Here is a 22818-nt window from a genome sequence, read left to right as displayed (position 1 = left end):
CATATCACAATTTAAAAACCCTAAAACGTCTGCCGCTATCACATTACTAAAATAAAATATAACAATACTGAAAATCTATTTCCAACTCTAAAAGTCAGTCCCATACATCACAAAACACTAAAATGTACATTCTAAAACACAAAATTTAAAAGCTGTCACACACCTCTCCCCACAACACATCAACATACACAGAAAAACGAAAGAAGTACTCATTCGTACGCATCATGCGAGATGAAGTTGAAATAGGTGTGTTTTAAAATTCTTTAGAAAAGTTGAAAATAACACTGAGTTTTTGTAAGGCTTAGAGGTGGGGGCATCCGGACAGTTGGACAAAGACAGAGCAAGATTTATTGCCAAAAGACTCAATAAAGAACCAAAGAACTGTCAGCAGAGAGGTGTCAGATGAGCGCAGCGACCTGAGGATGGTATAGATGGAGAAAATCTGAAAGATATGCTGGCAAAATATTATTGTTGTGAAAGCAGAAACAAACAATTTTGTATTGAATTCTTGCATTAACAGGAAGCCAGTGAAGTGTTCTGAGCAATGACGTTGCAATCTCATGCCTCATTACGGAGTACGAGTTGGGCTGTATGATTGTGAATGAGTTGAAGTTTATTTAGTTTGTTATCGGGAAGACTAGCTAGGAAAGAGTTGAAGTAGTCTAATCGAGACAGTATGAATGAAACATCAAGTCTGTTGGCAGCAGCAGTGGAAAGGAAGAAGCTAACTTTGCCTAACCTACGTTGGTGACAGAACAGAGTGCAGCACAAGTGTTTGACATGTGCATCCATGGACAGTGTTTCATCTATGTAGATGCCAAGGTTTCTAACAGATTGGGAGAAGAAAGGCATGTCACGGCCAGAGATGGTAGAAGTGACCTGCTTTATCTTTGATTTGGTGCCGATGGCAATTAACTCAACTTTTTCCTCACTTATCACCAACTTCAATCATCCACTCAGTCACATCATCAATACAATTTTTCAAACTACACACAAGAGCTGGAAAATCTTGGGGAACAGTACAATCTGCAAAGAAATGGCATTAGTGACCTGACCGACGAATGACAATGCTAAGAGGCTGTGGTTAGGGTTAGTGTGTACATAGTAAATAAAGGACCCAAGACTGAACCCTGTGGCACCCCATACTTCAGCACAGATGGAGTAGATTCATAACCAACAAGGAGAGATTGGTACGGCAAGTTAAGCACGATACGAACCAAACCAGGACCATTCCAGAGCAACAGGATACTGAGGATGTCATGTCAAACTCTGCTGACATGTCGAGCAGTGACAAAATATGACACAAGACCACTGTCAGAGGCCTGAAAGATGTCAAACCACTCGCAACATGGTGGTTTCGGTACAATGGCATTAACGGTAGGCTGACTGAAACGGCTCCAGAAGGTCATGTGATGTTGCAGCAACTGTTTCAACAGAATGCGCTCTAACACCTTTGACAAGAAAGGTAGACCAGAAACTGGACCGTGGTGTCTCAAACAATTAGGTTAACATGTCAACAACATACGATCAAGTACATCAGATGCACGATTTGTAAGATGTGGCCACGACAATAAGCAGACACGTTGATTAATTGCTGCAAACCAAGCTTTTCGAAAACAGTATTGAGAGCAACAGTACTGGGATCATTTATATCATCCAGAACATATAGCATGTCACATGAAACATATTACTCAAGCAGATCACAGACCTGGTCTAAAAACATTACATTTGGCAGTCTGCTTTTCTGACTTGGTCGGGGGGGGGGAGGGGGGGGGGGTAGACACTTGATAACACCACAGTCTGACCATCATAAAATAGACGCACTTTACACAATTCAAAAGATGTAAAAGCAAAATCTTCAGAAAAAATGGAATGTTTTTAAAAGACTTGCAATGTAAAAAAATAAAAATAAAATTAAAAAAATGCAAGGCCACCTCCAGCGCCAGACTGCTGGGGAGATGACTGCAAGGAAAAAAAAAGAGGAAAGCCTTCAAGACTCACTTGTGCTTTGTGCTTTATCCAGTAAAGGAATCATGTGGAGAAAAAAATAATAGATTTAAAAAAATCGCTGAAAAGTGCTCTGTATTGAATATGATATATAAAATAAGATTGGGAGGAAAAAAAATATTGAAAAAGAAAAAACGCATGCAAGCGGTACTGAGCTATGCATGTTCAGTTCCGAAGCAAGCATACTAATCCCCACTGCTGTGGCGCATCTGACGTCATTTCACTAAATGTAATACTTAAAGCAATGTTGACGTTTTCTTCTTTGTGTAATAATGAGATGTGTTTGCAGTGGACGTAATAACGCCGTTTAAATCATGTTTTTTTGTGTGTGTTTTCAGTTCTCGATCATTCTTTTATTTCCACGGTAAAGGAGACGTTGTCATCCCTTCAAACACACGACAACACATGGCAGATATCTAGATCTCCATGAACCAGTCTTCGAAGGACTGAAAGAAACGATCCATTAAATTTTGCTTTTATGTTCATTCCAGTTAATTAAGTGTCCACTTTAGAATATTTATTTGCAGCGAACACGTCGATAGTGTAGTTAGTATCATTATATGTGTTCTGTCCAGAATTTGTATTTCTTTCCTTTTAATTGTGAACAAGAAAAACGAAGTCATGTCGTCTTCGAACACAAACCACCCTGTAGTAGGCCAAAGTCAGTGGGAAGCGGTTTTTAGAATTTTCGGATTTCGGAACGAATCTCAACAAAATAAACCGTTAATGATTCGGAAAAACGGCTTAATTCGGGAGACTTACAACCTGTAATTGGCATGACTGTGAAGATATTTTTTTTCATACTATGTTTAAGCCAAATTTGGTATTGGCAGACAAAGTGTTTTTAGAGAAAATGGCAATGTTAAAGTTTACCACGCACACACAGACACAGACAACTGAACACCGGGTTAAAAAAAACAAAAACAGACTCACTTTGATTACGCAAGTGAGTCAACCAGGCAGTGTCACAGCCACAGTCCCAATCACATTTCAGTTCACCACCAGAAACAAATGTTTGTCGAACCGTAAATTTTGTGGTGGAAACGGGAAAATGTTGTCCTGAGCAACTGATCGGCATTTCAATGTCTTTTGATTACAAAACAGAACTGTCAAAGTTTAAAACGTTTCCTGTCTTCATCACCATTTTCCGACTGCGATAAATCATAAGGAAATTACCAAACACATTTTCGGGCGTAATATACACGTTAATAGTATTGGATAAGTTCAGTTCCTTCGACAAAATCTTGTCGGATTGCGCCGTCTTCCAGCTCCGAACATTGCCAATTATGTCGATCGTGTCTTGTCCGCCTGACTCATCAGTTTCAAGTCATTGTGATATCTAAGTCTGTTCAAACCTATCTAATCACAATAGCTTCAGCACAAATACCAAAATAATGGCTAGTTACTGTCGAAGTATATGAGGAAACGCGTTATCAAAAAAATATTATTTTTTCTCTCTCTTTTCTTCACGATTGCGCTTATCTATTTTGACACCGGAAGAAGAGGAAGTTTTTCGTGATGACATGGATACCTACATAGCGCCTATCCTCGGTCACAGACCAAGCTCATAGCGCTTTACAAACAGTCATTTGCACAACACGCTGCTTACCTGGATAAAGCCGACTGACAGCTGCCACTGGGCGCTCATCATTCGTGATAGACACCATGCGCAATGAGAGTGATGTCCAACAAACTTGTTGAAGAAGCAGTCGATAGCTGGAGAAACGGTTAACGGAAGAGAAAGAGGACAAGATCAACCCAGCCGGAACAATCAGAAAAGCCAAGTAACCAAGGAGGCTTCAGTGAGACCCGTACAGCAGCGAACACAACCCGTCACTTGCCGACACCATCTGAGATGGTGATAATCTGTGAACATGCTAAAAACATCAAATACTACGTATATCGGCTCATCGTACGAGTGCCTCTGTCTGACAGGCAGTGTGTGTGTGTTTGTGTGTGTGTGTGTGTGTGTTTGAGAAAAGAAAGGAAACGACAGTTTCACTTCTTCCTTGAAAGGGTAAAAAGTTAGTGAAAGTTACTTCAAACTCACTTGACAAAGCTGTTGGTCAGAACGACGATCGTGTGTCTGCTGGCAGCGATGGAGTCGACGATGTTGTCAATGATGGGTTTGCCCACAACAAAGTCTCGCTGATGGATGCACAGCTTGCAGGGTCGTCTGCCCTTGGGGTTCCCACTAGGATGTTCCAGCCGTTTGAGAAGCGAGCCCAGAACCCACTCACTGTCCTGATGAGCGTAAGCCACAAAGGCGTCGTAGGTCTTCTCCGGAACAGAGGCCAACGGTGATTTTGGAAATCCGCAAGGTATGAGGATGTGCACTCGTGTGTACATTAAGATGCGTACCTTGTGCGAGAAAGAAATATAGATAAATATGGAGTGGGCAGGGGGCGTGGGCGGGGAAGAGGGGGAGACAAGTAAAAAATCATTGTGACATAGCAGTCATCATAAAACATTTTCATCATCTTTAGCAAAATCATAGTAACCAATTCTCTGGTTGTTTCTCTTATCATTTACATTCTTGCACAATCACCATCATCATCATCTGCTGGTAACAGCGTCTTTGAAGGATATGTACCATGCAAATTTGATGTAAGAACAAGAAGGAACAAAATTCAGGTGAATATGTCAGTCAAATCTAATCAAATCTCAGCCATAATCTCAAATTTATCCCCAATTCATCTCCTGTCCATTTTTTTTTTTTTTTTTTTTTTTTTTTTTTTTTAATGACAAACGTTGTTTATTATCAAAACAAAATGACTGATTCAAACTAATGGTTTAATTTCGGTTCATGTCATGCAAATAACAGAATATGTATGATATTGTTTCACTGCGTTTGACCTTCAGGAACTGGGACTTGGAACGACCATACCTACTGAATTAGGGGAAGTTATCGATGACTGTCATAAACTCAGATTTGATCAAAGTCCGTTGATTCTTTGCAGAAGAATGATAAAATGATAAAAACATGTCACTTGATAAAGATAATTTGGTGTTACATCCGCATGTCAGCTAGGTCAGTCCAATGGTGACTGAAAAAGATGCACATTTTTTTAAAGACTTTATGTCCTCTGCAACAACATGCAACTTTCTCCATTCTGGCTCGCTTTATCCCGTTTTTCAATCTATACCCTGTGATGAGGGTCATCGGTTATGTTTTCCCACTTAATGTCAGCTTACAGACTGAACCCAGTGAATCTCGTCTAAACATTTGAATTCCTCAGTGGTAAGCTTAATGAGTCCCTATGTTCTAACACCGACTTCTTCAAAAGGAGCTAAGGACAGCTTTTTACAATAACTTTGGCACTGTTGTAAAAAAAAAAAAAAAAAAAAAAAAAAGCGGGGGGAGAAAAAAAGAGCCACTTTTCATCCTTTGTGACTTCAACAACAGCATAGGTGCCAGTCACAACTCCTGGCTTCTCTGTTTGCATCGTCAGTTTGGGAAACCCTGCCTGTCATCATGGTCAGCGATACATTCTTCAACATGAAGCTTCAACACAGTTTCCTTTGGACACCAGCTCGACCTGATTCTCACCAAGTGCTCTAGCCTACCCAGTGTCGAGCTCACATACTGCTACCTGGGCGCTCACTGTGACACCTAACACTCCTTAGTGCCAGCAAAGCAAAATTGCGAGCAAAGAAATCGTACCGAACGAGAAAGGAAGACAGACCTAGCATTGACACCATATGACCAGGAGAAATTGTAGGAATCTGCACGTGCGCTGGGGGAATCTCTTCCGGATCCACCCAGTGCTAATGCCCGTGATAGATGGGAGCACTTCAGGAACGCTATCTACAACGCTGACTCCAAAGGAAACTGCCCACTCAGGCTCATCATCATCATTAAATCTTTCCATGAAAACATAAAGGCCACTGTGGTATTTGGCGGTCAGCACCAGACGACATCTGAAGTGGAGCGCAACTGGGCCGAGTCCTCGCACTAACCCTGTTTGAAGCATTCTATGTTTTGCTGAAGCATGCCTTCGGATCTGCAAAAGAAGGCACCCATCTCCGGATTAAATGAGATGGAATGTTTTTCAACATATCCAGATCAGACTAAGTGCAAAGTCTGAAGTTCAGATGGAATGCCATCAGGGCTTCCTCTTCGCATACAGCACAGCAGTTCAGCACCTCATGAACCACTTCAGCGAGGCTTACCGAGACTTTGGGCTCACCAACAGCCTGAAAAGACACTAACCAGTCAGTTCCTGGTGTGTATGAGTGCGGTTCGATTGTACCGAAGGTCGCTATCCTATCATCAGCACCAATTATTGTTGTGTCAAGCGGAAATAAATTAGAGGCCAGGCGTGTTGTCATCAATAATAATAATACTGATGATATTTATATAGCGCTGAATCTTGTGCAGAGACAAATCAAATCGCTTTCACACCAGTCACTCACACGCATGCATAACACTAAAACTAGAGAAACTGAAGACAAGGAAGAGGCAGGGAAGGGAGGCTATTTTTGGAAGAGGTGGGTTTTAAGGCCATACTCGAAAGAGCTGAGTGTGGAGACCTGACGAAGAAGAAGTTCATTCCAATTGTAAGGTCCCGAGACAGAGAAAGAACGGCGGCCAACAGTGGAGTGTTTGAATCTGGGTATACGTAAACAGAGTGGATCCGAAGCTGATCGTAGAGAGCGAGATGGAGTGTACAGGTGGAGGCAGCCACAAAGATAGGAAGGGGCAGATTTGTGAATACATTTATAACATAGAGTGCTGATCTTGTACTTTATTCTGTGTGAGACGGAGAGCCAATGGAGATGTTGCAAAAGAGGAGTGGTGTGCTCAGATCTTTTCTTTCTGAAGAAGAGTCGGGCAGCAGTATGCGCTGAATGGACTGAATGGATGAAGCAGGCAAACCAGACAATAGAGTTACAGTAGTCAAGGCAAGAGAGAATGAGAGGAACGACAAGTCTAGATGTTGCGTCAATGGACAAATATTTCCGAATGGAACTGATGGGCCGCAAATGACAGAAGTAGTATTGACATGTCTGACTGATAAATTTTTGCATGGACAGTGTTGTCAAGGACAACGCCGAGGTTCCTGACTTAACTGGAAAGAGGGGTGGATGTAGTGCCAAGTTTGATTGTGTCCGTTGTGATGGAAAATAGTTTTTGTTTAGTTCCTATGATCATTGCTTCAGTTTTGTCTGCGTTCAGTTGTAACTTATTTAGAGTCATCCAATTTTGAATGTCCAGGCAGCAGTCGGATGTTTCTTGCAAGAGTGACAACAATTTTTGAGGGAAATGAAATGAAATTATGGTGCTTACAGCCTCGCCGACCACTATCGCCACGTTAATACCTACTACAAGGGTAAAAAGAAAACAAACAATAAAGACTAGTCACCACTTTAAGCTTTCCACTCAAAGTTTAAAAAACCTTCCATAGTTTAAAACCTTCAAATCTGATTAAAAATGTTCACTTCTTTCAAGAAGTCCATCAGCACCCACTGAGGGACATCACGAAACAAGGTCTTCAAAGAAACCGCCGTGTAATGTCTGTGTCTAACGTCATGCAGATCCCAACAGTCAAGGAGCACGTGTTTCACGGTGAGAGATTCATCACAGAGAATACATCGAGGGGCCTCTTCCCCCTTCAACAAGTAAGAATGAGTAAAAAAAAAAATAAATAAATAAAAAAAATTAAAAAGTGTGCCCCGCATGCAGTCTGCACAGCACAGACTCCTCCTTTCTGTTCTTCACCCCCAATAGGAGGGTCTCTTTTAGGTATGGACGGATTTGAAACAGCTTGATGTCCGTCTGGGTGTTCCACTCCTCTTGCCAAAGATTCTTAACATAAGTATTCACCTTCGGCTGTGTATGGTACGAAGGATCTCGATAATTCTGTCTTTACAGCGTTCTTGGCCAGCTGGTCTGCCCTTTCGTTACCACGAATGCCAGCATGTCCAGTAACCCAGGCCAACACAACCTTGTATCCTTTCTTCGTTACGAGAGTAAAAGCTTCGTAGAATTCCAGCAGTTTGGGATGAGTCAGATTCCTGCAGGCGATCGCCTCCAGGGCTGACAAGGAGTCGGAAGGGATCATGAATCTCTTTTGTTTCGAAGAGAGAACCATTTTTACCGCCAGAACCAGTGCAGTCAGTTCCGCAGTGTACACTGAGCTGTCAGATAGGATGTGTTCCGTTGAGGGCTGGTCAGGAAAGGCGGGACAGAACGCAGATGCAGCGACTCCGTCCTCTGACTTGGAACCGTCAGTGAAGATTTTTTAGAAAGTGGGAAATTTGTGGCAGAGTTCTGAAAAGTAAGTTCTGTAGGCCAGTGAACTGGTGGAGTCTTTACGGTACGAGGCCAGATCGAATCGGACCTCAGGTGTTCTAAAGGTCCATGGAGGGCTGTCGGGGAACTTGGAGAAGTCTGAGATGTCACCGACATCCAGACTGCCATTTTCTATGTGCGGCTGAATGCAGAGTCCAAGAGGAGGGATGCAGTTTGGGTTGTCTTTAAATTTCTTGTTGAAGCAGTTGTTGAATACAACGTCGTAAGCAGGGTTTTTGGATTCAGAAAACAGTTTGAAGTAATAGTTTAGGGCCAGCTTCAATCTGCGGTTGGAGAGAGGCGGTTCCCCCGCCTCTGCATACAGGCTGTGCACAGGGGTGGTGTGGAATGCACCTAAGCTGAGACGGAGCCCTTGGTGGTGTACAGGGTCCAACAGTTTCAGGTAAGACGGTCTGGCCGAGCCGTATACTACACATCCGTAATCCAGTTTGGACCAGACCAGGGCTCTGTAGAGGTGCAAGCAAGTTCTCTTATCAGCACCCCAGTCCGTGTGTGCCACAACTCGGATGATGTTCAGGGCTTTTTGACAAGATATTTTCAGCTGTTTGATATGGCTGAGGAAGTTCAGCTTCTGATCAAAAACGACCCCTAAAAATTTGGCTTCCTTGACCGCCGGGATGGTGGATTTTACCAGACGGATTTTAGGGTCCAGATAGAATTGGCGAAAGTTATGAAAATGAATACACTCAGTTTTAGAGGACGAAAAGGTGAAACCATTCTCCTCTGCCCAACACTGAATTTTGTCTACGCAGAGCTGAAGCCGTCGCTGGATGCTGGCATACGTGCTGCCAGTTGCATACTGGGTGAAATCGTCCACAAACAGCGAGCTGTTTGATCCATTCTGAACAGACTGGACGATGTCGTTTATTTTGATGCTGAAGAGAGCTGGCGACAGAATGCTCCCTTGTGGAACACCCAGCTCCTGCTCGTGAATGTCGGACAAGGTGGTGCCGACCCTAACCTGGAATTGTCTGTCTTGCAAGAAGTTGTGGATAAACTGGAGCAGGTGTCCTCAGAAGCTGAGCTTGTGCAGGTCTGAGAGGATTCCAAATTTCCAGGTGGTATTGTAAGCTTATCCTAAGTCAAAAAATATGGCCACCACATGCTGTTTGTTGACGAAGGCATTCTTTACTGTGGTTTATAGACGAACCAGATGGTCAATGGTAGATCTGTGCTTGTGGAAACCGCACTGTTCTTTCGCCAGAAGGCCGTCCGTCTCTAGTTTCCACATCAGTCTACCATTGGCCATCTTCTCCATCAGTTTGCATCAGTCAGTGCTATTGGGCGGTAGTTGGAAGAGTTCGAGGGGTCTTTTCCCGGCCTTGGCACTGGGATTATGAGGGCTTTCCGCCAGGAGGGTGGAAAAAAGCCTGTGATCCAGATGTGGTTGTAAACTTTGAGCAGGGTGTCCAGACAGGTTTCGGGAAGATGTTTTAAAAGTTTACAATGAACCTCGTCCATTCCTGGAGAGGAATACGTGCAGGTCTGAAAGGCAGATTTTAATTCATTCAGTGTGAAAGGAAGGTTGTAGCTCTCTGTGTTGCCAGAAGAGAAGTTGCAGGTGTTTTTTCTTTCAGGTTTTTGGTTTTGAGAAACAGAGCATATTTGTTGGCAGATCTAGAGTTCAGTTCAATTGTGGAGGTTAGCAAATTAGCAACTGCTTTCTTCTTTGTGATCAGAGTGTCTGAGAGCTTGAGATGGTGAAAAGTTGGGCACACGTTTTTGCCCTTAATTTTTCTTAAAACCATCCACACTTTCTTCTTGGGTGTGTGTTGGAGGTTAAGGAAGAGCAAACATCTCTCCATGATTTTCTCTGGCTCTTTCTAAAAACATATCTGGCTTTCGCCCTCAGCTGTTGATGGGTTCGAATGCTATGAGTCTCCAGTCTCTGAAAGACGCGCTGTTGCGCTCTCTTCCGAGACTTACGGGCATCCCGACATTCAGCGTTGAACCAGGGCGTTCTTGGCATCTGAAGCTTGGAGGTAGACGATGGGATCACTGCTTTGGCGCATTCTAAAATGATTTGTGTCAGAGTGTCAGCAGTATCCTTGCTTTGCAAGACTCTTTCTTCCTGCAGCTCCGCTCTTAATTTTGTGGTAAAAATTCCCCAGTCACCTTTGTCATAGTTCAGGCGGTCAGGCAGAGAGTCACCTTCCCCATCTGTGAAGCGAAGGACGACAGGAAAGTGGTCACTCCCGTGCAGATCGTCGTGCACTTTCCACTCGTTGTCCAGGACAATGATGGATCGCAGACCGACAGATCTAAACACGACAGCTTCCCAGAAGACAGATGTAGGTAAGTGGGTGACTTGTCGTTAAGACAACACATGTCCATATCGGAAAGAAGGTTTTCCAAAAGAAGACCTCGGGCTGATGTCACCTCACTTCCCCAGAGCGGGGAGTGGCCATTGAAGTCGCCCAACAGTAAGAACGGTCGTGGGAGCTGGTCAACAAGGTTCATGAGGTCCAGCCTCAGAACACGGACGGGAGGAAGATACAGAGAACAGACAGTGATGGTTTTATTAAGTGTGACTCTGACTGCCACTGCCTGTAAAGGGGTGTTTAACTCTCTCCATACGAACGGCGAAAGAGACGACGTTAACAGCGTTTCACCCCAATTATCATCATCAAAATATTGCAAGCGGAAGCCTCTTATACTGAAGAGGTGAATATTGACAAAGAATACCACAATTCTGACGACGGAAGCTAAAGGTTGGGTCATTCAGACACCCACTGGACATGTGAGGGGGATGTGTAGAGGAGAAGAGAGGACTGGCCGTACTGAGTGAGTTAAAGGAACTGTACTATATAAAAGGGACTTATGTACAAAAAGAGCGACACCTCTTGTCAGTCCCTCTTGCTTTGGTTGAGCAGGTTTAAAAATGGAGTTAAAACCTGAGAGAGATAAAAACTTGCCATCTCTTTGCAGAGTCTCTTGGAGCGCCACCACTGAAGGTTTCAAAGAATGACAAAGCAACTGGAGTTCCTGGAGACTGGCATAAAAACCACGGATGTTCCAATGAATGACCGCCATTAAAAAGGTTAAAAAAAAAGAGTAAAGCAGCAGCCTAATCCATCGCTACCTCCTGCTCCTCTGCTTGCGGTGGATCAAGGTTGGCCAAGACCGCTTATCTGTTTTTTGTATTCATCAAAGTCCTGTCCGATTCTCGCCAAGCCGAAATATCCACCACCTCGGCTTTCACCGACCCCGCCGAGGCCGCAACCCTCCCCTCCTTGGGTTTTGGAGGTGCGGGGGATTTCTGGGCACTCCCACCAGCCCAAGTGGCAGGCAGACGAGAGGCGGGATGAGGGGGGAGGGGACAGGAGGTGGACACCATGCCTCCGCCCAAGGCGGGGTGGATACAGCACCTCCACCCAAGGCCAATGGTTTTACCAAAGTCGGTATGTCGTCTGTCTGCGTCCCTGTGGACGTCGTCTAGATCGCAACGTCCAGCATCCTGGGTCTGATGACAGAAGCGTATGACAGTCCTGCCTTAGGCAATGTAGCCTCCACTAGCTTACGGGCTTCAGTTTCAGTTTCAGTTTCAGTAGCTCAAGGAGGCGTCACTGCGTTCGGACAAAACCATATACGCTACACCACATCTGCCAAGCAGATGCCTGACCAGCAGCGTAACCCAACGCGCTTAGTCAGGCCTTGAGAAAAAAAAACAAAAACAAAAAAAAACAAAAAAAACGGGGGAATAAATAATAGATAAGCTTGCATAAATAAATAAATAAATAAATAATTATAATATAGAAAAAGGTAGTAGTTATAATATTAGTAATACTAATAAAATGATAATAATAAAACATAAATAAATAAATAAAACAATGGTGATAAATAAGCGAATAAATGTAAAATATGAAGACACACACTCACACATACACCCACACATGCATAACAGAAATGCACCAAACATGCAGTTTCACATATATGAAAGCACAGTCAAATGCGTATAAACGTACATGAGCTCCAACACACACACACACACAAACACACACACGCATTACCGTGCACCTCCTCTAGCCCCCTCCTCCACACACTCATTTCTAGTCTAAGTATCGCAGCTTCCACGGCACACACACACACACACAAACACACACTCACAGAGATGAACACTTACTTGTACAAGCACATATGAAAGCACAGTCAAATACATATAAACGTACATGAGCTCCAACACACACACACACATTACCTTGCACCTCCTCTACCCCCTCCTCCACACACTCATTTCTAGTCTACGTATCGCAGCTTCCACGGCACACACACACACACACACACACACACACAAACACACACTCACAGAGATGAACACTTACTTGTACAAGCACACACACATACGCCCATATCTCCCACCCCCAACCCCACACACGTACATACAAAGACACTTGTGTACACTTACACTCTCGCGCATGCACAAACGCACTCAAAAATACAGACCCACACATGAACACAAACACACACATACACACACGCACAGAGGCTGCCACTGATTGGCCGCAAGTGGGATGGGAAAAGATCTCTGATGCCAAGAGCGTGGCGTCTAGTGTGTTGCTCAGTCTATTGTATTTGGAAAGGCCCACAGAGACTCTGTTCCGTTTTGAAGAAATTTGCGCAATGTTGGTTTGGAAATGATGCCGATATTTGTTTGATTTGCAAAGCATCGTGCTCTACCTTTCATGTTAGACTTGCGGCCGCTCCCTCTCTCTGCTTCTATTTCTTTGAGGCGATCGATGGTGTGATGGCCTTGTACCTGTTCTTTTTGGTATTCTTTGACTTTTCTGAGGATTTCCGATTTTCCTAGATGTAGGCCGCTCGTTGGTGTTGCGTTACCAGCAAGTCTGTCAGCTCGCTCATTTCCCTTAACACCTGCATGTCCCGGGCAGTATGACCATGTGAGTTTTTTAATCTGAAAGTTGCGCATTGCGTTATGCCACTCTGGGCTTCCCCTTCCGTTTTCAATTTTCTGTATGAGGTTCATTGAGTCGGTTAGAATCATGGCATGTTGGTTTCCCGGCGTATGGATGGACGATAGCCACTGGAGGGCATGTGTCACAGCTTCAACTTCCATCGTTAGGCTGGAGGTTGTGACTTTGTAGGCAGCATTCTCTTCCCAAATTGTTTTTCCATTTTGTTTCGCAGTGAATCCCCAACCAGACTGGTCTTTGGTGACTGAGCCATCTGTGTATATGATGATGTCCTCTTCTTTACTGTTTTCTTCTATAAGCAGCTTCACTTCCGCATCAGTTTTGCCCTCTGGCCATTCCCGACAATGTCTTCCTAGAGTGAAATGACTGTGTTGAATAGATGGTTGAGGTTTTCGGGGTTTTTCTCCCATTCTTTTGTTTCTTTCAGGTCTTGTAGTCGGCATACTAGCTGGATTGTGCCTTCTGCTTGCCCCATCCATGATCTTCCTCGTCCTAGACGGCTGCCTTTTGGTTCTTTGACTGCGTCATGCAGTGGGTTTTGAGGATTTTCTAATGCTTTGAAGTAGGTCTTGACCTGTTCTAACTTGTTTCTGGCCTGCACTGAAGGAAGGTCAAGCAGGTATCGCATGGTTTCTGTGGGCGTGTCTTTTGTTGTTCCAAGGATCAGCCTCATAGCTTCATTTTGGACTCTTTCTAATTTTAGGAGGTTGCTTTGAGACGGTGTTGTTAGCCCAAGTCCGTAGTCGATCACACTGAGGACGAGTGATTGGTATAGCAGGAAGAGGTGGCGTTGTTCAATTCCTTTGGTTGCCATTGCTTTTAAGACTGAAAGGCCCTTTTTGCATTTGAGAACAGTATTTTCCGTATGTTTTCTGAAGGTCAGCATCCTGTCGAAGTGTATTCCTAGGTAGCGTAGGCATTCAGTTTTCTCAATTTGAATCCCATCGAATGACACAGAAGGTGGTGATTTGCTCGCGGTTTTGTTGTTGAGGGTGCACAGCAACGTTTGGGCTTTCCCTGGATTGATGGAAGATCCTGTGTCTTTGCACCATTGAGCAATATTGTTTAGTTGTTTCTGGACGGCTTCAGTTCTTTCCTGAGCATTTTTCGAAGTTTTGAAGACCAGGCCGTCATCCGCAAGGGTAAGCACCCGAGCAATTCCATTGTTGTTTAAGTCTGCAAGGCCCTTCGTGTAGACATTGTAGAGGACAGGAGAGAGCGGAGACCCTTGTGGCAGTCCCATGGATAGTTTAGAAGGTGCAGACATCCAATCTCCGAGGCGTAGGACAACGGTTCTTTCCTGAAGCGCTGCTGCTATCCATCTTGTCAGTGTCAAACTTACTCCATACCTTAGTAGCAGCTCCATGAGGTGCACAAACTGGACTTTATTGTAGGCATCTTCAAGGTCAATTGCTACTGCTAGTGTTTCTTCTTTTCTTTGAAATCCTTCATACACCTCATATGCAAAAGCAGCTGCATTTTCCCATGTGGACTTACCTGTTCTGTAACCACCTTGATTTGAAGGGAGAATGTGCCTGTGTTCAAGATCCCTTGCAAGTTTCCTGGCTATCATGCGTTCCATGAGCTTTCCAACAATGTTTTGCATGGTTAGGATCCGGTAGCCGCTTACCTGACGATGGTCCTTTCCTGGTTTTGGTATGGGTTTTAAGAAGCTGTGTGTCCAGTCCTCCGGCACCTGTCCATTGTGGAAACTGTTTTGATATAGATTGAAAAGTTTGCTTCTGTCTTCTTCCGATAGCTCCTTGATGTCTGAGTAACGAACTTTGTCTGGGCCAGGAGCCGATTCTTTCTTGCATTTAGCTATTGCCTCGTTTAGATCATCCATTGTCAAGTCATCATCAGGTCCAGTCTGCATAAGGGTTTGGTTTAACTCCTCAACATATTTCTTTTTCTCATCTAAGTTTCTTTGATCACTCTGTTGTATGAAACGTTTGAGCAAGGCAGATCCTTTTTCTTTGTTTGTCTTAAGCTTGGTTCCGTCAGTGTCTAACATGTGTGGGGTTGTTGTTGTGCACGTTTTCCCTTCCATGCGACGATAAAATTGCCAGAACTCTGTCAATGTTGTGTCATAACTGAGTTCCTCGCAAAACTGTTTCCACTTGTCATTTTTGGCCTCTTGAGCAATGACTTCAAACTGTTTAGTTTTCTCTTTCATTTTTGTTTCAATATCTTTGTCCGGAGATGGTTTTATTCTTTCTTTTTGCCAAAGTTTGACAGCCGCATGTTTTTCTATCCAGGCTCTCTCTGTGTCGGTATTCCACCATGAGGGCTGAATAGTTTGCATCCTGTTCAGTGCCGTTCTTTTGTTTCTTCTGCGTCTTAATTTTTCGATGACGGTTGTCTCTTTGGTTTCATACTGAAATGGATCACGCAGTTTCATACAGGGTTTATCGGACAGTTTCTGTAGACTGAAAGCTACCGGGAGGTGGTCGCTGCCTTGGTATGGAAGCGTCTCTGCATTCATTTCTGCTCTGAATTTTGGAGATGTTAGAGCGATGTCGATCACACTGTCACTGTCCCCTTGTCTTGTTCCAAGGCGGGTTGGGGATGTGGTTGTTAAAGGGCTAAGAAGAATTTCCCCTATCATTCCTTCAAGTGCGAGTCCTTGTGGGTTGGTGTTCCGCTGGTCCCATAACTTCGATCTTGCATTGAGGTCTCCACAGATAATGACCGGCTTCAAAGAATATTTTCTTCTCCGTCTTCACCTTCTGGATTTCCTTTTCTTTTTTCCAGGTGGGGCAGTCTTTAGATGAAGACAGGTGGCTGCCTCCGTAGTGCAGTTCACACAACGGGATGGATTGATGCACTCGCCCTGGTGCGCCGCCTTTGAACAGGTGCCACACGCCTCTTCCTCCTTGCAGCGGTCCCGCATGTGTCCGAATTTCTGGCACTTGGAGCACCGTAGAGGGGACGGCACATACAGACTTACATTCACCTGCAGGTACCCAACTCTTATGTCCTTGGGGACATTCGGGCAGCAGAAGGTGAGGAAGAATGTGTTGGTCGGGACCCTTCCTTACTGTCACCCTGTAAACATCTGTCACTCCCTGAGAGGACAGCTCGCACTTAATCTCTGCCTCAGACACTCCTCTCAACTCAGGTCATCTGATGACCCCCTTCGAGCAGTTCAGTCCTTTGCGAGGGGAGACGTTCACCGTCCTATCCACAAAAGTGGCCGCTTTAAGCAGAAGCTGTGTCTGCCTTTTCGATGTCGTCTCCACCAGAAACGTTCCGTTCCTCAGCCTCTTGATAGACTTCAATGCGCCTGCCAAACACTGGAAGCCTTTCTGGATGGCGAAGGTGCTGAGAGCCGACAAGGGCTTGTCATCATCAGTGCCCTCCACCACAAGCCACGATGGCCAATATCCAGAGGTCTCTCTGACCTTTGAATTGGAGTCCAAGTCATTATCCGTTCCTTGTCTCCTCCTTTTTGCAAGTTTAGGGGTTGCAATTGGATGGAAGCCATGTTTTTTTTCTTTAATTCATCCCTCCTTTACCCACCCACCATGGGGTCCAACTTAGGGGCCAGGGTCAAGGGAACACCAGCTTGACCCCTTCCAGGTTTCGGGAGGGACATACGACCAACAGTCTAGCTCCAACACGTTCCCCCCCCCACCCCTCCCCCCCGATCATGCCCAGCTCCCGGGGACAGAGAACTGAGCACTACGGGGGTTATCATCGTTAGCCTCTAAACTGCCAGTCTTGACCCAGCCCCACGTAGGGGTAGCCGATTGACACACACGGGTCAATGTGTGCCGCCTGTCTTAGGAGAGGTCCGAGCCAAAGGGACGCGTTGAGAGCAGTGTGCTCTCTCAATGCCCAGGATCTCATTCCCCTCTATCACAGGTCGCGCTGCATGGCTTGATGGGGAGCTGAAGACAGAAAAGAGGCGGTAAAAAGAAGAATAGAGAATAGCGAAAGGGACAGTGGGTCACTTTTAGTTTGAGCCTCACTCACGACAATGGCTATGTAGGCTGTCAATAAAGACCTGGGACTAGAGCAGTAAACCCTCAGAAGCACTGATGCCCCTGCCGACATAGCTCGCTCGATCACTGGCCACTAAGCCTCCTGACCACGACAAGGTAGTGACCCCCCAGGAGGAATTTTTCAGGGGTATCACTCCTCTTGAGTTGAGTGTCATCAGGATAAGAATGATGACTGACACTGTAGTGGTTGATAATTTCAGCAAGAGGAGCAGTGTATAGTGTGAAGAACACTGGCCCTAAAACAGATCCCTGCGGGACTCCATGTTCGATTTTAACAGGTTCAGACTGGAAATTATCAACAATGATAGACTGGAATCGATCAGCGAGATACGATTTGAACCAGTTGAGAACAATGCCGTTGATACCAAATGTAAAATGAAGACGGGAAAGGACTGAATGGTCTATCGTGTCAAAAGCGGCTGACAAGTCAAAAAGAGTGAGAAGGGAAATTTGTCCTGAGTCGGAAGCTATTAGTAGATTATTCAGGATGTGGAGGAGAGTGGTTTCGGTGCTATGGTTTGCAGGATAGGCAGACTGAAAGGGGTGAATGAGATTGTTGAAACAAAGGTGGTTGTTGAGCTTTTTCAGGAGTTTGGACAGGAATGGAAGGTTAGAAACTGGTCGATAGTTTTTTCAAAATGTTTGCGTCAAGGTTGGATTTCTTCAGAATGGGCCGGACGATTGCAGTTTTGAAAGTGGATGGAAATGTTCCAGTGAGAAGGGATGAGTTGACAATATTGGTGATTGTGGGGAGTAGCTGTGAGACACACTGGCAAAAGCCAGAGATTGGTATAGGATCGAGCTAACAGGATTTTATTTGTATTTTGTATTTGTATTTCTTTTTATCACAACAGATTTCTCTGTGTGAAATTGGGGCTGCTCTCCCCAGGGAGAGCGCGTCGCTATGGAAGTGGATTTTTCTACAGAATTTTGCCAGGGACAACCCTTTTGTTGCCATGGGTTCTTTTACGTGCGCTAAGTGCATGCTGCACACGGGACCTCGGTTTATCGTCTCATCCGAATGACTAGCGTCCAGACCACCACTCAAGGTCTAGTGGAGGGGGAGAAAATATCGGCGGCTGAGCCGTGATTCGAACCAGCGTACTCAGATTCTCTCGCTTCCTAGACGGACGCGTTACCTTTAGGCCATCAACTCCACACATTGTCATTTGTCATTTATTGTCATTTCTTTCAGGATTTCATGGCCTTCTGTTTCAGTCAATGGATTAAAGGAATGGAGAGGAGTGCCGTTGAACTGAGGATCTGGATAAGCAGACTGGAAAGGCATTTGGTACGAATATTTTGGACTTTGTCAAAAAAGAAAGAGGAGAAGACATTGGGGAGTTCAGATAAAGTGTAGGCAAAAGGAAGAGAAGTCTTTTTTTGCAGTAACGAGAAGATTTGACATAATAGAGTAGAGAGATTTGGTGGATGTGACATCGAGAACTCGAGAAGAAAAGAAGTTTGTCTTCGCTGATGAGATGATATGTTTGACTTTATTTGTTTTCGGAAGATTTGATTGTGGACTTTCAGTTTTGTTGATCGCCATCGCTGTTCCAATTGGCAACGTTTGAGTTTTGCAAGTTGAATGTCTTGTGTGTGCCATGGGGCGGAAGGCCTATCAGGAAGCATGCGGGTAGTGGGGGGTGCATGTTCATTCAGCAGTTGAGAGAGGACAGTGTTGTAATGTGTAGAGACGGCGGTACGGGAAGAAATTTTGGAAAGGCATTCAGCAGCATGAGAAGAAAAAGTGTTAATGTTGATGGATTTGAGGTTGCGACGAGTAACGGATTATTTGGTTCTGGTTGGTTCTGAAATATTAAGCGAGAATATGACAGCAGAATGGTCGGAGGAAAGTTCGTCAGTTACAGTCACTGACGAAATTATGGCATCAGAGTCACGTGTGATGAGCCAGTTCAACTTGTGGCCAGATCTCTGTGTTGGTTCTGTGACGAGCTGAGAGAGAGAATGATTGGACAGAGATAAACATAGGCGTTTGACATCAGTGGAAGTTTGGTTGTCGAAATGAAAATTGAAATCTCCGAGGTCGATAAGTTTGCCAGAACAAATGTTGTGGTTATGAAGTAGTTTTCGGAACTCATCGTGAAACAGAGAAGACGTTAGGTTGTTTGTACGACTAGGTGGAGGACGATAGAGACAACAGAAGATGACTGAGTGACCGGGAACATTGAACGTGACTTCGAGCATTTCAAAAGTATCATGCGGAAAGGCGTGGTTATGGGAGAAGAAAAGGGAAGACTCAAGATGTCTCTGTAGACGATGGCAATGCGACCTCCACGAGACAGTCGAGGAAGTGACTTGGTTTTGTATCCAGGAGGGGTGGGGGGGTATCAGTTGTTTCAGTTTGGGTTCGTGACTTTGTGAATATAATAGGTTTCAGTAAGAAATACGAAATCAAAGTTATTTTCAAAAATATAATCATAAATATAGTCTGTCTTTTGATCAGGACAGACAGACTGAGCACTGAACAGACAGGCATGAAAGAGATCAGATGCAGGCTGAGAGGAATTTAATTGTGAATCAGGTGAGTCAGACAGACAGGCAACGGAAGGAGACGATGGTGACTGAGCAGTGGAGATCAGTGGGAAGGAAGAGAAATGTCCAGGGGTTGAAACAGGTGTCGGAGGAGCAGGAAGAAGAGCAGAGCCAATCAAGGGGGATACACCACAGTTTGAAAAAGTGTCAGAGAGGACAATGTCACGGGAAGTAATGGAGTCAGCTTGAACATGAATGTTGTGGTTGTCAGTGACAGTCACAGCAACAGCAGGACAATCAGTGCAGGGGACAGAGCCCCACAAAGTCTGCCCGCTCTGGTTCCTCTCTTTGTCTTTTGATCTGCCGATGATAATGATGCGCTGCGTCGTGTCCACGTGTAGTCAGCGTTGTTTAAGCCCTGACATATCTGACAGCAACGCTCTAATGTAATTGACGTTCTGTTAACATGGTGACAGTAGCAGTAAACAATCTATTTCATCATCAAACTTCTGGTGTACACTCCAGAATTAGATTCAAATGATAAAAATGTCTTAATACCATAATGGAGTCTCCCGACGGACCATAATGAACTACATGTCCTCATGGGTGTGTGCACCAAGTGCGCAGTCATCAGCGAAACTGAATGTAGATGCCCTGGTGACAGTCTTGGAAGGCGTCAATCAGCATGGCAGAGAAGAGAATGTAGAAAAGTGCCAGGACGCAGCCCTGCTTCACTCCATTTACCACAGGGAACGGATCCGACATGTCAGTATTTTCCTGTATTCTCGCCTGCATGCCATCGTGGAATGACGCAATCAGCTGGATTAGGCTCTCTGGGCAGCCGAACTTTAGGAGGATCTTCCACAGACCATGGCGGCTCACCGTGTCGAAGGCCTTAGTCAGGTCTACAAAGACCATGTAGAGCTCCTTGTTCTGCTCACGGCACTTCTCTTGCATCTGGCGTATGGCAAACACCATGTCACATGTTCCCCTGCCTGAGCGGCAGCCGCATTTTCCTTCCGGGATGACTGTGTTGGAGACATGGTCAACTAGTCTGTTCAGTATGATGCGGGCGAAGATCTTGCCAGCGATGCAGAGGAGAGAGATTCCACAGTGGTTATTGCAGGATGTTTTGTCTCCCTTCCGTTTGTAAATGTGGACAATTGAAGCATCCTTGAAATCCTGGAGGACCTCCCCTCTCTCCCAGATATGCTGGAACAGGGTGGTCAGCTTGTCTGTCAGCACCTCATACTTGTCAGCTCCATACCTGTAGATGTCAGACTGGGTTCCATCTGCTCCTGGTGCTTTTCCTGACGTTGTCAGCTTCAGGGCCTTCCGGGTCTCGGCCTTAGTGGGAGGGGCAGCTAGTGAGTCATTGACTGGTAGCTGTGGGAGGGCTGTAATTGCCTCATCAGATACGGACGAGTCCCTGTTGAGGAGGGTGTTGAAGTGCCCTGCCCAGCGGGCAAGGATGTTTTTCTTGTCTGTCAAGGCCTAACTAAGCGCGTTGGGTCACGCTGCTGGTCAGGCATCTGCTTGGCAGATGTGGTGTAGCGTATATGGTTTTGTCCGAACACAGTGACGCCTCCTTGAGCTACTGAAACTGAAACTGTCAGGAAGGTGGCCTGGTCGTGAGCATCAGCAGTGGACTGAAGCTCTTCGGACTTTCTCTCCCACCAGGTGTTCTTCATCCCACGCAGCCTCTTCTGTGCGAGTTGCCTGGTTTGCAAGAACTGGTTCTCCTTCCTCTGGCCGTCTTTATCGGAAATGTGATCCTGATGCCGTATATGCAGTGTGTTCAGGAGCTTAGAGATTCCAGAGTCGTTCTCGTCAAACCAGTCTTCGTGGCTTCTCTGTACAAAGCCGAGTGTGTCAGCTGCTGCTGTGTACACAGCATCTCTAAAAGTGCTCCACACCTCTTCTACATCAGTCAATGCAGGAATTTCTTGGAGAGCTGCTTGGATTTGCTGCTGCAGCACGTCCTTGGTGATAGGGAGGCGGTGGATGTTCAGCTTCCTAAGGGGTTTCTGCCTGGCTGGTTGGAGCTTGCGTGCAAGTCTGATGTTCATCTTGCTGTGTACCAGGCGATGGTCCGACCAACAAACTGCTCCTCTCATGCAGCGTGTAATGGAAACATCACCTCTGTCCTTCTGCCGGACAATCACATAGTCCAGCATGTGCCATTGCTTGGAGTGGGGGTGCATCCATGTGTTCTTGTACTTGTCCGCTTGTTGGAAGAGGGTGTTGGTGATGGTCAGTCCATGCTGCGCGCACAGCGAGAGCAAAAGCAGTCCACTGGAGTTCCATTTGCCAGTGCCGTGCTGTCCTAGGACTTTTGGCCGCGAGCAGAAGTCCACGCCGACGCGGGTATTGAAATCCCGAAGGATGATCAGCCTGTCCTTTCTGTCTACCGCTGAAATGGTGCGGCTGAATTCCTCGTAGAAAGATTCTTTGGTGTCATCAGGGTTGGTCATCGTTGGGGCATAGCAGTTGATGACTGTGGAGAAGCGATCCTTGGACAGCTTCTGACGCAGGGTCATCAGCCTATCGTTTATCCCACGTGGAAGGCTGTCAAGCTGTCATCTAAGTTTGGTTCGTATGGCAAAGCCCACGCCTGAGGTTCTTGGGGTGCCATCTGGCTTCCCAATGCAGTAGAAGGTGTAGCCCCCTCCAACTTCCTTCAGCTGGGTTTCACTGGCAAACCTGGTTTCACTCAGGGCTGCTATGTCCACCTGGTAGTGATCAAGCATTCTAGCAATGAGCGCTGTGCGCCTTTCTGGTTTGTCTTCTCTGTCTAAAAGGGTGCGAACATTCCAGGCACCCAGAGTCAGGGCATGACTCCTGGTTCTTTTCTTCTGTTGTTTTCGACCGCAAGTGTTGGATGTCCACGTAGGTGCGGTTTCCTACTAGGTACTAGGCGGGGCAGGATTTGTTTAGGGATCCTTTTATCTCCCCTTCCGCATGTGGGGAGAGCAGTGCTGTCCCTAAAAAGGGCTGCTCTGCCCCAGTCTACGGCGGACGACCATCACCCCACAGCCGCCTGCGTGCAGTGTCGTGACTA

The 22818-nt window shown here is 45.5% G+C and overlaps 1 protein-coding gene across 2 annotated transcripts in view; it reads right to left on the bottom strand.

Annotated features, from left to right (window-relative positions):
* Positions 1-22818, bottom strand: part of LOC143300794 (uncharacterized) — a 100054-nt gene that overhangs the window by 25729 nt on the left and 51507 nt on the right. For both annotated transcript variants that reach the window (XM_076614723.1, XM_076614724.1), the window contains exon 5: positions 4058-4368. In XM_076614723.1, coding sequence (XP_076470838.1) covers positions 4058-4368 — 311 coding nt within the window. The remainder of the gene's footprint in view (positions 1-4057; positions 4369-22818) is intronic.

Source organism: Babylonia areolata, chromosome 26, assembly GCF_041734735.1.
Source record: "Babylonia areolata isolate BAREFJ2019XMU chromosome 26, ASM4173473v1, whole genome shotgun sequence".
Classification (NCBI taxonomy): Eukaryota; Metazoa; Mollusca; class Gastropoda; order Neogastropoda; family Buccinidae; genus Babylonia; species Babylonia areolata.
This window is presented reverse-complemented; position numbering and strand designations above follow the sequence as displayed.